Below are 15784 nucleotides of genomic sequence, written 5' to 3'. Positions count from 1 at the left end.
TCTGTATCAAAAAGAGATTTAAAAAGGCATAGTGTAATGAGCCCAATAAATAAATGTAATATAGAGAACTGGGGTTACTTCTGTTGTGTGGACCATAGCCGAAAACATACTTGCAGACTAAAATAAAATTTTTTAAAAAATTTTCTATCTCATAATTATGTAATAAAAACACATTCTGATTGTAAAGAATATAGATAAATAAAACACAAGTATTCCCTCTTCCATATCCCCCATTCCTTTCCCCAGGTGCCCCCCTTTTTAGTTTGGTGTGTATCTGCCTAGACCTTTTTCTATGCATTTATAGACTAAAACAACATTTTAACTTTATGTAATTGCCAGCCTGGAAAATAAGGATCTAGAACTTCTATCCTGAGCATATCTGAAAACATCAAAGATCTGCCAAAAGTGGCTCAGTTATTTTCCAATCTCAAGAATAAAAATTACTTTCTTTGCAGATTAACCCATACTTTACAAGCATAAGGAGGAAGCCTCCCCATATTATTTTAAGAGAGAAAACAGTGAGTGGGGTGAGAGGCATAATAGGCAAGCTATTGATTTATCATTTGTGCTGCAGAGAACAAGGCCAGGCTGGGGCCATGCACTGTGCAGGGCGGGTGGGGTTGGGGGGTGGAGTTTCATTAATCCTTAGCCTGGTTCCTAAATGCACGCAGCTTCCCAGAAAGCTCGGCTTTAAATTAATGCAAATTCTTCAGACCACGGGTAAGAATTCTTTCGGACAGCTGCTGTGTCCTTGAACATGCAAGGACACTAGATAATTGCAGTAGTGTTTTGTGACTTCAGTGATCTGCTCAGGTGATGCTTGAATCATTAACTAAAAAATGTCCCGAGGCAAATTTTCTCTCAGGCCATCATAAAGCTGAAGAATATGAGAAGCATGAAGTACATCAAAAAGAGCTTTTTCTGAACATGATGACTTGTTCCAAAGCATGGGTGGGCATGGCCAGGGGGTGGGAATGGGAGCAAGAAATCATGGGGGGTGAGGGAGGGGGTAGGTCTGGGGAGGGCACTCACACCAGTGATCTTCCTGGGAGTGGAAGTGAGAGTCCTATCTTTGGTCATGAACTGGCAGCCAGGAATAGTTGATCTAAGGTACTCACACCATACCACACTGTCACAAATCTTACAAATGCAGTGCCTCTTCTTGGGACACTGGATGGTGGCCTGTGCATCTGAGTTTTCAGGCTCTGAGTCTGCACACTGTCCCCCACCATCCCCATGCCTCCGAGCTAAGGGCAGAGTCCCAGGGCTGTCAGCAAAGGGGACTCGACACCACCTCTAATGAGAGGGGCTGCTCTGCTTATATGCTTTTCATAAGGTTTGCTGTTTATTAAAGGCTTATAAAGCCAGCAGCACAGAAACTGAACTGTTAGAAAACAACTTTCTCCTCTCCTCTTTCAACATTTTTATGGCTCAGCTGCACTGTCTCACTGGTGCTAGGAGCACCAGGCTGGCCTGTGATTCCAGCAAGAGTGTGGGAACTATGGGGTCAGGTCTACACTGGGGCCAAAGCGTTGAGTGCTCACGTTCAGCCTCATCACCAAACTTTACTGTTTCCCAAACTGTTCCTCTGCCTTTTTCCTTACCCTTTGATACCTGACTTTTACCAGACAGACCACGAGGCTTCTAATCAGATGTGCAGAGGTCCTCAAACCCCAGCTCCCCATTGGGAGACAAATGTTACTAAGTGGCACATTTAAAACCAAGTCCAGATAGAGATGTCACTTCCAATAGGTGTACAAAAGATGGGTTACTCAGTACATGATGCTGGGACAACTGACTTGCCACTTGGAAAAGCAAGTAAAGCTGAATTTGGGCTACCTGGAAAAGCAAACTAGGGTGAATTTCGACTTCATACCTTACATCAACATAATCCAGATGGATCAAAGACTTAAGTGTGATGATGAAATTGTTAAAATACTAGCAGAAGATGTGGGTCACAGTCATAGAGTGGGGAGATCTTTCTCAGCATGATGTAAAGTTCAGAAGTCATCAAAGATAAGATGAACACATTTCCCCATACAAAATTAAACTTCTTTGTGGTCAAAATGATTGTGGACAAGGCCAAAAGATATATCATAAATTTAGGGGAGAGTGCTAATTTCCTTGAAATTTGAAAAGATAATAATATAAATGAATAGGGAAGAAGAAATACATGTGTGCAATAAACTTGTGAAAAGATGTTCATACTCATTCAGGAAGAACTACCAATTAAAGCAATAAATCAACACCATTCTTTACTTTTAGATCAGCAAAGAGTAAAGTATTTCCTAACCACCATTTTTGATAAAGGAATGGACTCTTGGTGGGAATTTAAATCAGGTTTTTAGAGGATAATTTGCCTTTAATCTACCAAAAATATACAGTATACCCTTTGACCTAGCATTTCCACAAACTAGGAACTGATCACCTAGATACTATCACTCAGGTGCACAAACACAAGAATATTTATTTTTAAGAGCACAGAAGTGGAAACCGAGTAAATGCCATCAACCACATGTAAAACAATGAGGCAGCTTGCTACAGACTAATATCTGGAAAGACATTCAAGGTATCCTGTTAAAAGTGAAAAACAATTTGTAATACTCTCACTTGTTTAAAGATGCCTGTGTTGATTTAGAAAGTTTTTGGAAGGATATACAACAAATACTAGAAGGGTATTCTAAGGACTGAGATCAAGTTAGGGGATTTTCTTTTCTATTTTAATCTTTCAGTATTTTTTTTAAACCATGACTTTGAATAATGAAAAAATATGAATGAGGGCTTCCCTGGGGGCTCAGTGGTAAAGAATCTGCTTGCCAACACAGGAGACACGGGTTTGATCCCTGATCTGGGATGACCCCACATGCCGTGGAGCAACTAAGCCTGTCTACCACGACTACTGAGCCTGTGTCCCAGCGCCCGTGCTCTGAAATGAGAGAAGCCACAGCAGTGAGAAGCCTGCACGCTGAACACAGACAGCAGCACTGCCTGCTGCAACTGGAGAAAGGTCTGCACAGCGAGACTCAGCACAGTCAAAGACAAGTAAAAATTAAAAAGTATGAATGAAAAATTGAATGATGAAAAAACGAGGTTAGTAAAAAAAACAAAAACAAAATCCAAAGACCCAACCTGCACATATAAACTACAGCGTGTGAATAACAAAAGGAGGACTTGTAAGGTGAGCAGCAGTGATGGGCCTGCAGCTGGACCTCCTCTGGGCACCTTTGTCTTCATGGCCTGGACAAGGCTTTCACAGAATATGAGGACTTAGTTTGGAGGCTCAGTACAAACCTGGACTTCTGATCCTGCGGAGTAGTGCTCCGAGCTCTCGGGGGCTCTCAGTACTAACCATTGCCCTTTCTGGACCACAGGGCAGTGTTACTGTTTATGTGACCTGCAACCTTGACAGGCAGGTGCAGATTTCGCAGGGGACCCCAAGGCTCAAATCCTTTGGCAAAGCTGGCCTCCAGATGGGCTTGGGTTCGGTCCTGCCTGCTAAAACAGCCAGTGGAGCACACGTGGTGTCCATCAGTGGGCCTGCTTTTCTGGAGGTGATAATTCAAAGATGTGAGTTACTTTGTTTTCCTGCAAGGTATTTCAGTGTCTTAAAGCCTGACCCAGTGTCTCACATGTAGGGAACAGTGTGCAGTTTACTGACCTAACACTGAGCTAAATTACAAAAGACGTCTTTTTCCCTCTTGGCTATTTCATTCTGGGATTCTAGAAAGAGATTTGTGGAGAAAGGGTCATTTGTCTCAGTAGAGTGTTTGCCCTGACAAATACTTTGATTCAGCACTTAACTTTATAGATAGTCATGAATTAACTCTGGAAAAAACCCAGAGCTATCAGAGTACCAGAGGTAGGGGGAGAGATGCCACCTGTTGTCACCTGTTGACTGTAGACATGCTTGCAGGAAAAATATACAAAACTACTCTGTTATAAAGATTACAAAGAGACCCCTGGTAGCAATCCCACTGGGTACCCTACTCAAACACTGGATTAGAAGTTGTGCTGATTGATCCATCTTTTTGATCCAAGTCAGTCCTCAACAAAGCCTAAACCCTAGGCACACTGGCAAAGTCACAATCACTCCATAAACTCACGCAACTTGCAAATCAATGCAGAGTTAAAAGTTCAGGGAAAAAAATTCATAAGTGATATCCACTACCAAATTTGGAGTTAATTTGTACTAATGAAATCCATCCTTTCTTTCAATGTAAGATCGGTGTCTCTTGGATGCTCCCAGAAAATATGTTAAAAGGCCCAAGGAAAGACAGATGAACAGACTTCAATCAGACAATCTGAATCAGATTATGGATTAGAATACCAATTTCAGGACATCTGGGAAAAACACACCTAAGTACTTCTCTAAGGACGTAGACTGTTTGAAAGGTCTTGTTTGATACTGGCATCTCAACTGCAGGTTTCTTTCGGGAGTTGATCACTGACCGAAGATCAATGCTTCCTGCTGACTGGCCTCAGGCTACCTGGCTCGGCTGTCAGAGCAGAAGGAAGAGGACGAGCAGTGGGAACAGCAGCAGTCTCAGGACCGGCCTGTACTGGGGTCAGACTCTGGTCCGTCTCCTGAACTCCAGGACAGAAGTTGGCGGCTCAAGGGAAGGCCCAGCTGCGGCAGAGCTACAGTACAGCCAGCCTGGGAGAGTCAGGGCGGGATCAGGGAATGGGTCAGGGGTGGTCCTGCAAGGTCTCTGAATACAACTGGGCTGATTTTTCTGATGGAGCCATGGCCAAGCTACTGACACGTGAACAATCAGAAATGGCCTGCTCCCCTCTAGGAGGGGGCGTTTGTGAACCTGGTACCACTGAGATAGAACCTGTTGCAAAAACCCTCTTTGGGACAAAAGTATGGTCTCCCAGTCTATGGGGAGGTGGGGAGGAGGAAGTGCTGCCTTAAACTTATTCAGGAGGTCCTTCTCAGAGAGAAAGGTCAGAGTTTGGTTAATAGATGCTGGTTGCCTTGCTGTTCTTGAGAAAGTTCTCAGAACTCCCTGCTCACAGTTTAAAATGTAGCTTCACTTCCCCCCCGCCCCCAAACACAACAGAGCTCTTCATACCACGATTAAAAAGCTCAATATAAGCCAAAAAAGTATTTTATATTAGTAGGCCCAAAGCTATAAGATTCTATGAGTGTTAAAATTGGATAAATATACATACACTTGGTATGGGAATGATCTGCCTCTGGTCACCCTAAGGAGAAAGAAAAAACAAAATCATTGTCAGGTTTAAAGAGAAATAGATCATATTCTCAAAAGAAACTTCAAAGCACTCTTGAGTACTGCAGCCATATGACCTCCTGTTCTCTGTACCTTGGTGGGATTTAATGAGCAGGAGGAACCCAAGAATAGTCCTCAGTTACTGGGCTCCACTCTGCCTGCCAGCCACTCCTTCCCCTGACCAACCAGGCCAGGTTCCTGGGGCTCATAAGTCATTGTGTTTATTTAAATAGCACCTCCTTTACTCCCAGGAATTTAATCCTTAATTGAAAAGGAAAAAGGAAAACCCATATTTTACTTTGATCCATGAATCTCACAGCTGGCTTGTTTCTTCATGTAAGTAAGTTTTTCTCCAAAGACTAAAGCCTCAAGTCAGTATGATACACAGGGAAATGGAGACAGTTTAACCAGATTCTGAGGACCCCCCTGGCCACTTCTGGCCCTCTTCTAGGGGAGGACTGGGCAGACGGGACAGGCAAGGTGCAAGGAATACCCTCCAAAGACACAGGCAAGGGAGAGCTTTCCCATGAAAGGGAACAGAACCTGTATTGGTGGGGAGTGTTCAGAAAATTCAAGCCCCAAGAAAGGGCCTCAACAATCCCTTATTCCCAGAATGCCAGTCACTCCAAACCTGGTCCATGGAAATACTTTGTGTTAGCATCATTGAGAAAAGCTAATACAAAAGCAAATTTATCTCCACTGAGAATTTCCAGTTTCTGTGTTTCTTCTTTTTCAGCTGATGGGATGGGAGGCAGTGAGTCACAGCATCATGGTCCCTGATAAGGAGGTGCATGGTTCACGATCTTCCACATGGAAGGATTTGTGAAAGTGTATCCTTTATTCAGGGCAGTCACTGGGGACAGGGGTCTCATGAGAAGAAGTCAAACCTGACTGACACAGTGGCAGGTGGCTGGTACCTTTCTGATCTCTGCTCTAAGAACCATTTAGCAACTTCTGGATTATCTCCAGCCCCTTGTCATCACCTCTGCAGTGTGACAGTAGCTCTTGCTTCCTCCTGACATACTCTTGACAGCTCTTTCCTTCCTCAGGACACTGGGGGCTTGTCTTAAGGATTCTCAACTGACTGTCATCATTAAAGGCAGAGGTGTGCTATTCTCCAACATAACAGCGCAAACAAATCAAATCTCAGTTTTTAAGAACTTATGCAGAGAAGTGCATTTCAGAAGCTTTTAAAATACTATTGTTCCTAACATCTGGAGATTGGTGGGACAGATTTTAACCAGAGGCTCACAAGCCCACTGGGTCACTGAGGACCCTCTCAAGCCTGCACTACTGACATTCGGGGCCTGAGGACTCTGCTGCGGGGCTGTGCTGTGGTCCGTAGGGTGCTCAGCAGTATCCCTGGCCTCCAGGCACTAGAAGCCAGTAGAAACCCTGGAGCATCAACAGAAATGTCTCTGAGTGTATATGTGTGTGTGTGTGTGTGTGTGTCTGTGTGTGCGCTCAGGCTTGAAGTTGCGTCCAACGCTTTGTGATCACATGGATGGTCGCCCACCATGCTCCTGTGTCCATGGGGATTCTCCAGGCAAGCAGTACTGGAGTGGGTTGCCATTTCCTCCTCTTGGAGAGCTTCCTGACTCAGGGATCGAACCTGCTATCTCCTCAACTGGCAGGTGGATTCTTTACTGCTGACCCACCAGGGAAGCCCCACGATGTCACCAGACACTGTCAAATGTTCGCTAGGGGAAACAGTCGTCTCCAGTGGAGAACCAAAGTGCTAGCGGGGAGATGGCAAATGGCCTCCAGACACAAGTGCATCTTTAGACTAAGTGAACGTGTCAGTGAGGTGAGAGGTAACACCACTAAATGGTTCCTTTGGAAGGGCTTGATGAAACAGACCACAGCCAAAGCTGCTACCTTAGACAGGTATTTGGCCTTGAAAATGGCCCTAGAGGTTTACGTGTGTATGTGTGAACATGGGGCATGCATGGATAAGTAAGCATCTAGCAATGGCATTCACGCTGGCCTCACCCTCAGCAGTCCTCCATGGTCTCTGCCATTGGAGTCTTCAGAGTGCCAACTCCTCCTCGCCTCTGGCCAGGGGCTGCAGACACTTTCATACTTTCATTCTGGGGCAACTGGTCTTCAGTTCAGGCTATATTGGGACAGTCGCAATGGCTGTCACACCAGGCCACTGCTCAGAAGCTTTCCTCTCGGACACAGTAAATATACACGATGCATGGAATCGTTCTAGCCACATCTCCAGCAGGCTGAGCTCAAAGAGACAGAGAGAGCTGGGGAGGCAGTGGTAGAGACAGGCCTGCAACTGGCTTCCACATCTACTGACCCTGGGTTTTACGTTCCAGTGTCCTGATAGACAAGTGCGAAGGGCAGAGTTGCCCCACTTTGACATGGGCTCTTTCTACAGGGTCTGGTCTCCCAGACTGCAGGGTCATGGATTATGCAAATGATGCACTACTCATGGTTAATGCTTTAAAAAGCCACTCTGACAAGTGTTAACCGAAGGACATTTCCATGAATGAACACTAGGTACAGGTAAGTCCAGCTCTTCTGCAGGAGGTGCCTTTAAAGACCTTTATTCCCTGGTAGATATAGCTAAGGGTTCTAGGAAACCTTCCAGGATGAAGGTTCTTCAACACCACCTTCTTAAGCCATTGATCTAGGCAGGTATTCATTAAACACAACTTTTACTATGACAGCAGTGACCCCTCTCTCTCTCTCTTTTTTTATTACAAAGAAAGGGCTGATTTTCATAATCTTTATAACCAACTAAAAAATAAAATCTCTTTCTAAACTAAATAATCCTAATGACTTTGAGGTAGATGATGATGTTGTCAGATAATGAAGTAATTAGGCATTAAGATATAAAAATAACAAAACTGAGGGAAAGAAAGCACTGATTTGAAATTATCTTAAGTTTGGATGGAAAATTAAGAACAATTCCAATTCAAAGTTCTAAGCACAAAATCCAGGTATGTCATGCAGTGGACTTGCTTCTTCAACTGGAGATGAACCTGGCACCTAATGGGAAGCACCCACAGCAAACTACAAAATGACTGTATCCATGAAGAAGCTATTATTGACTTTGCATTTGATTTTTCTAGCTTGGCTCATTTCCTAAAGTTCAGGCTTTGGCACCTAACATGTCTTCTTCAGCATTTAACTAGTTCTTTGTCGGTAGAAGGGGCTGGGACTGTCTCCACACATGAACTGATCTTTGTCATAAATCACTTTCACAAGAGAGCAGCTAGGGCACGTTGCCACGTCTTCCCCGTTCTTTAAACCTTTCTTGATGATGCAGAGATTACCCCACACGGGCAGGAGTAGAAACACGTCCCCGAGTCCTTGTCAAATTGGAAGTCTCAATCTCCACCTTGTCATGAAACACGGCCACTGTCACCGGGCCAGCAGGGGTCTGTCACTCCCGCAACCTGACCCAGGCTGGGGCAGGTCTGACTTCAAGGGTGCTGGCCCAGCTGGGCTGATTCTTCTCACTTTTTTTTTTTAATCCTCTACAGGTCTAGGGTACAAACTATGTCCCCTTCATTAACAGGGACTCTCAATAGCGATGATTTTCAAACTGTAAAAGTTGATAGTTTAAGGAAAGAACACTGAGGGAAGATATCAGAATACAGGGCTCTGACAGGGTTTACAGGCAAATTTCATTATACAAATTCTACTGATATATTTTTCCACATTAACAGAGGGTAAGGTTTAATATCTCTTAAGGCAAGTTATCTTTCATTATATTGTTCCAAAAATTTCTCAGCTATTCTTAGATAGTTTTTCTTCTATGTCAATTTTAAGTCTTTCTATTCAGAAACACAGCACATTTCTCAATAAATAAGAGCCACCATATCAAAAGCTTTTAGTGAATTCTCATTTTTTGGTAGTATTTTAGGTTTTCAATGCAAATAATCATGCCATCTGCAAATAAAATTGGCTTCCTATCTTTTCCATATTTATATCAATCGTTTCATTTTCTTATCTTATTACATATATTAGCCAGAAGTGCCAATGATTTTCCTATGTTATTGGCTGTTTATTTTTATAAGTCAGCTTTTAATCATGCTCAAATGATATTCTACTATGTATCTGGCTATTGATCGGTATGTAAAGGTTTATGGCTACTATATACATCATGTATTAGATGTTGTAACATAAAATGTCCCTCTTTCTCTTGTTCAATGTTTTTGGCCTTGAATTCTGTTTGTCTGATTTTAACATTGCCACTTTTGCTTTCTGTTTATTTGATTTGCTTTGTACACTCTGCCCATCTCTTTATTTTCCACCTTTTTTTGGTATTACTGTATGCTGGATGCTGGGTCAGAAACTATTAGCCACCTGCTCTAAGTCATTAGCACTGTTTACCAAATAATTCCAGCTCTCTTTCTGGGCACATGGTAAGATTATACTTTCATGCTCTTTGAAGTTAAGTATAATCATGGGAATTGCTTTGGCCAATAAAAAGTAAGCTGAAATGAGTCTTGTTACCTCTGAGTGAAAATTTTAAGAGCCAGTGTGATTTACATATTCCTTTTTTTCCCTGATGTGACATGAGATTACTATTGTTATCCCTGCTTCCTTTTGGCTTATATACTTCTGTAATTTTTTTTTTTGCTCATTCTCTTACTTTGAACTGTTCTGAATCATTTGGTTTTGAATATGATGTCTGTTAGACAGCATGTGGGTAGAACTTGTTTTTACCTATTGTGATGATCTGACAAAATTTTTTACTTGATATGTATAAAAGAATATATAACAAATGTTTATGACTAAACAAGGTAGTTAAATCCACTTATATTTATTATCTGCTTTTTTCCAAGTTTCTGTTTCTCCTCTGGACTTTCCATTTCTTTGTCTGTTCCTGGTTCTTTAACTCTCTATTTCATATGTTCAACCTCCCACAACAGAATGTGATAAAAATGTGAAGTGACTCTTCTAAATCGCATCAAATATGTTCTTTCGTTGTGAAATGGGAATGACTGACATAACCTGTAACAAAATGATGAACTTTTTTGGCAATTTCAAATCTTTAAGTTAATGGCTGTACACATACTGTCAGAGAGTCTTCCTAAGGATGTTCGTCAGGGATGGGACAGAGACCCGGCGGAGGCAGGGGAGCATTCGCACTGACCTTCTGGAGCCCACCGTTCTCCTCCACCAGCGGCGGAAGCACGCCGGGGCCGCTGCCTGGCGGGGCCTCCACATTGTAGTCTCGGAAGCAGCAGAAGAAGGAGCTGAGGATGCCGCGGCTCCTTTGCTTCTTCAGGCTAACGTTGCACTGGGAGGCTGGGGAGAGAAACACGGAAACAGCGGTCAACTGTGATCTGTGGTGCCCGAGACCAACTCACGACTGGGAGACAAAAGATACCAGGACGCCCCTCTGAGAGGGGCCGGGTGGCTGATGAAGTCCAGTCCTGCTGGCTGGACAGAATTCCCCTGACCTTGGCCCAGTGGGGCCTGTGTGCTCATGAGCCGACCCATCCCTGGGGTCAGGTGCCGTCTGCAATCCTGAGCCCAGCAGACAAAGTCCTTCAATCCCACACAAGCTCTAATTCAAAACACAGATCCTTGCAGGCACAAATCAGACCTGACCATTGCTGAGAAGCAGCTGTCTGTGAAGTGTAAAGAAAGACTCACTTGCAAACTGGGTTCCTGGATGCTCCCTGCCCACCACAGAAAGACTGGCTTCATGGGTAAAGAAATAAGGCGTGTGAGGGCATGAAGCAGTTTTCTTCTTAAACTCTGCCACTTGTCAAGAAGTTGATAAGAGCCTGGACCCAGAGCGCCTAGGGGTGGATGCTTCCGTCACGCTTAAAACAGACACTGCAGGAGAGACGGGACGGAACACGAGGGTTGGCCCGGACAGAGCCCATCTTCACGAGACTCAGGGCCACACTGTGCCACGCACTCAGTCCCTGGCCTGCACTGGACTGAGGCTCCAGAGGGAGGGATGGGTCCTTTCTGTTATCTAGGGCTCACAAGACAAGCTGCCACAAGTCAGAAATAAAAGGCAAAAATTAGTGCTGATGAGAAACACACCTCCGGGGAGGACGCTGACAACGTGGAGGTGCAGGAGCGTTGTGCCTGGGAATGCAGTCCCACCACATACCACGTCTGGGTGGGTCAGCAGCGCTGAGCACAGGCTGCCGGCACAGGAAGCACGCCTGGGGTTGACGGGAGAATCACCACCGCAGGAAACTGTTCAGTCCGCATGCTGCTGTAACTGGGTGTCCATCTCTCCCACAAAGAGCTTCTGGCATGATTCCCCTTTGTACACCCGAGGGATCTGTATAGTACCCACCCTCTCAAGAGATCACAGAATCTTTGCTGGAAGTCTACAGGCACCCTTCTGCCAGCAGTAAAACCAAATGCATTCAGGTGGAAATTCTGAAAAAAGGATAGAAAGGCCGTTTTGCCAGCAGCTCGACAGGCCTGGATGGTTTCTAGCCAGGGGTTAGGCAAAAGGCCTAGGAAGTGTGAACTTAAGATCCTCAGTGGGAATTCCCTGGTGGTCCAGGGGTCAGGACTTGGAGCTTTCACTGCAGGCGTTTGGGTTCAATCCCTGGTCGGGGAACTAAGATTCTGCAAGCCACGAGGTGTGGCCGGGGGAAAAAAAAAGAGATTTGCATTCACTCAAGATGAATTTGAGAACCATGAATCTTCGGAAAAGCTGGCTTTTTCCTTATGAACCCTTAGGTGTATGTCAAAGGGCATCCATTTTCTCATTTCAGGCTCCACACACCTGGCCAGACCAGGCCACGAGGCCCACCACGCACAGAGACCTCCCACGTAGCAGTGGTGGCAGCGACAGTGACCACTGCTTCCCAGGGCTGGCCCTCTGGGTTGAGTACTTCACAATTCTCATCTCAAACCATCCTCCCAGATTCCCAAGGAGATAGGTGATTGCCTCTACCTTTCTCATTGCCGAGAAAACGCAGCTAGGAAGGGTTTGTGCCAGGACTCAAGACACAAGTGGGCCTGTTTCCAGAGCACATGCTTTCCCCATGCGCCACGCCGAAGACAATCCTGAAACAGCTCGGGTCAGATTAAGACGGAGGGAACATGCCAAGTGGGGAGAAAAGCATGGCCATAAACTCATATTTAATATAAATGATTGCTTAAGCTTTTCTGTTGTTACTATGGGTGATTTAGTTTTTATGGCTCACTCAAATAACTTAGTCAGAGGGAGAAAAAACTGTCTCTTCTCTGGTTGACAGTGCATTTCTCTGCAAGTAAACAAGCTGTTTGTTCATGTCTTGGAGACAATGAGCTGTTAACACCCAGGCCGGGTAGTAAATAGCTCTGCAAAACCCACTTTCCTGGATCCTGTTTTCATCAACGGATCACATAAATCTTCCCCATAACTAACAAACTAACAAGCTAACCTATATATTTAAAAAATGCCTGACTCTGGAGATCATGAGCTACTTATAATTTCCACCATATGATTACTTGCCTGTTTGGCAGCCACAAACAGGGCTGCGGGGTTACTATTTGCTCGGGTCACTTGGCAAACCATTGCCCCCGATGGGGAAACGGCAGCTCACTCTGCTCCCTGGTCGGTTTAAGGAAGAGGTGAAGCAGCTCAAATGGCCTCACGTCCAGGGCTGTGGGAGGGTCCGGGCATCTTCCTGCTAAATAAGGTCAACGTCAGGGCCTGCAGGAACCACCTGGAAGCTGGGGGGTTTTGAATCTTCCAATCACTCTTGGGCTGGGCTGGTACTCTCAAAAGCAGGCTAGCAGGGGAAATGGATGGATTTCCTAAGGACCAGTGTGAGCCTCACCCCGCCCGCGACCCTCACTTCCTTGAAAAGGTCAGGTGGGGCTGGGTGGGTCTCCTGACCCTGCTGCCTTCCAACCCAGTGGCCGTCTGTCCACTGGTTACAATCCAGAGGCCCTTGATTTACTCATAAGCCTCTGCTAAAAGCGTTTCACAGTTGATGTATGAAATCAAAATCTATATTGCCATGGAAAAATCTTCATAACATTAGGTCGAAAAAGCAAGATACCTGTATATCTGATTTGATTGTAACTGTGCAAAACATATGAAGAGAGATTACAACAGAGAAAAGCCTAGCAAAATATATATCAATGCTAATGGAGATTGTCAGATATGAGTATTCACATCTCTTCCTTCTGTATTTTCTAAACGCTTGATGGTCATTATATTTTACTCTAATGATGCAGAAAGAAAATCGTCTTGTTAAGCTTTCTTTCAGCAACTTTGTAAAGCTGAGGAGAAACCACATCCTACTCCTAAACTTAAAACCTTTAGGCATACTCCTCTGCTTTCCATTCTGGGAGGTTTGAAGGGAAAGCCGGGCAAGGGCAGCACTGTAAGCCTTGCAGGAGGTAAATGGCCTGGCTGTGGTGGCCCACGCTCGCCCCCAGACTGTGACATCGCCAGAAGGAACACGCCCGCCAAACCAAACCAGATGAGGCCCGTGTGAAGAGAAGGCGCCAAGTCCGCGGTCTGCCCCAGCAGGGTGCTTCCACTGGCTTTCTCATCCGGCAGCCCACCCGGCCTCTCACCATCCCTGGACACACAGGCGGCCCTGCTCCTTCTCTGTGCTTACTCAAGACTCGGCCTTTCACCACCTGTCTTCACTCGTCCCTTTGAACGTCCCTACTGACAACACGAGAGGTCTCATGGTGGCCCACGCGGCCAGCAGACGGTCTGTATCAGAACTGTTAACAGTAAGATGTGAAAAAAAGACAGTGTGATACACACACCTCCCGGTTACACTGAGTTTAAGAATACTTTGGAGGAATAAAGGGATAGGAACTTCAAACATCAGGCTCAAACATTTCAAAAAGATATCCATGTTTTACCAGATTTAGGAGGCAAACATCACCAAAAATCATTCCAAAGCTTTCTGTTGCTTTCCCCTTGATCATCTTCCTGCTACTCTCCAGGCCCACATGTGCACCTGGCTTCTGGTTTCTTTAAGGCAGACTCGTCATCACACTCACACCCTGCCTCCCGCTCCTCCTCTCCTCATCCCCCACTTCTCAGGACATCCCAGTTCTTCAGGGGCTGGTTCAAAGCCCACCTCTTGGAAGAAGCCCGTTCCAGTGGAAGGGATTTATTCCTCTGCCACTGAGCTCCCCAATAAACATGTGTATGTCTAGGCTACATCTTCAGCCCATTCCTCTCTCCCAACTTCCAGGCCACTTTATCCACCTGCGCGCTGGACAGATGTCATCTCTGGATGCCTCCTAGGAGCCCCTCACCCAGCAGGTCCCCTCTTCCGCTGGGGCACCCAACTCCTGGTATAAACATCTATGCTTCTCCCTCTCATTAAGTCACTGGTTTTGATATTCTTAGCAGCTCTTAAACCTGTCCGCAACAATGCCCTGGCCCTGTCATATCCCAGCTGAGGCCCTCACCTTCTGTCTCTGGACCACTACGACAGCTGAGAAGCTTGTTTCACTGCTGCCAATTCTAAGTCTCATAATAACTACTGACAGGGCCCACCGAGATGGAGCCCGACAGGTGAGGAGATGGTTTGGTGGCCTAAGTGTGGTCTCTGCAGTCAGCTTCCCAGGTACTGCCTCAACCAGCAAAGGTATGGAACCCAGGTTATATGACTGAGTCTTATTGTGAGAGTTAAATGAGTTCTTACCAAGTACTCGGAACAATGCCTCTCACAGGGTAAGTGCTTCATAAATGTTAGCTCTTGTTATTACCATGAGTCTCCTAAAAGCTTTTGTTTCACACAGGAGTAGGGGTTCTGCAGGTAAACCTCGGATCACAGGCTGGATTCTGTGGGTACACGTTTGTTCCCTGGCACCTGACAACTAGGAGGCCCAACTTACTATGACCGATCTTGCTCACTTACACTGCAATTTAGAAAAGCAACACTAGAAAAATCTCAGAAGTGAGTCTACTCCACTGGAGAGGCAGAGATGAGGAAAGAAGAGGGAAGAAAAGGAGGGGTGAAGTGTCCAGATGAACGCCGTGGGGGGCTGTTCACCTGCTTTCCCTTAGGAAAAGAACAGTGCTTTGAAGAGGAGGTGGCGGAGCAGCCACGGGCTCAGCTCTCCTCTGCTGGGCTCCGCGCCTGCCCGTCTCTTCTCACCTGGGAGCTCCTTGCCCCTCGCTGCGCATCAAACCGGAGCACCCTTCCAGGTGAGGAGGCCAACAGACCCAACAAGTCTCTCCTGCAGGCGCCCCCCCCTGGGCCATTCTATTCCGCCATCTCCCTCCGGCCCTGGGCGTGCAGGTCCGTCAGAAGGACTGCCCTGCTTCCTCTCTTAGTTCTGCTAAGGAAGATGTGCTCATGGTTGCTCCCAGCAGCTGTCTTCTCCACAGAGGTGTTTGGCCCCTGAAAATGGACTCCCACAGGGTAGGACTGCGAGATCCCTGGCAGGGCCAGATGGGGTGATCCTAAGACGTCTCCACTTCTCTGGGCAGCCCTGGGTAGGAAATCCTTCTCTGAGAAGTCCTGAGAAAGGCTGTAAAGAGCTGCAGGTGTTGCGCATGGGCCTCACTCACGGGCCCAGTGCCTTCTGACCATGTGGGGAGTGTGTGACACCGAGGACAAGCAGACATGGGGCTC

At 45.9% G+C, this 15784-nt stretch overlaps 1 protein-coding gene and 1 pseudogene across 1 annotated transcript in view; both read right to left on the bottom strand.

Moving 5' to 3' along the window:
- CTDSPL (CTD small phosphatase like) overlaps positions 1-15784 on the bottom strand; it is a 120104-nt gene that overhangs the window by 20815 nt on the left and 83505 nt on the right. The window contains exons 2-3 of the mRNA XM_070455420.1: positions 10354-10508; positions 5176-5208 (exon numbers count right to left, since the gene is read on the bottom strand). Of these exons, the coding sequence (XP_070311521.1) occupies positions 5176-5208; positions 10354-10508 (188 nt within the window). The remainder of the gene's footprint in view (positions 1-5175; positions 5209-10353; positions 10509-15784) is intronic.
- LOC110151623 (diphthamide biosynthesis protein 3-like) lies at positions 5219-9618 on the bottom strand (annotated as a pseudogene).

This window comes from Odocoileus virginianus, chromosome 26 (genome assembly GCF_023699985.2).
Source record: "Odocoileus virginianus isolate 20LAN1187 ecotype Illinois chromosome 26, Ovbor_1.2, whole genome shotgun sequence".
Classification (NCBI taxonomy): Eukaryota; Metazoa; Chordata; class Mammalia; order Artiodactyla; family Cervidae; genus Odocoileus; species Odocoileus virginianus.
The sequence above is the reverse complement of the archived record's forward strand: the minus strand, read 5'-3'. Positions and strand labels throughout refer to the sequence as shown.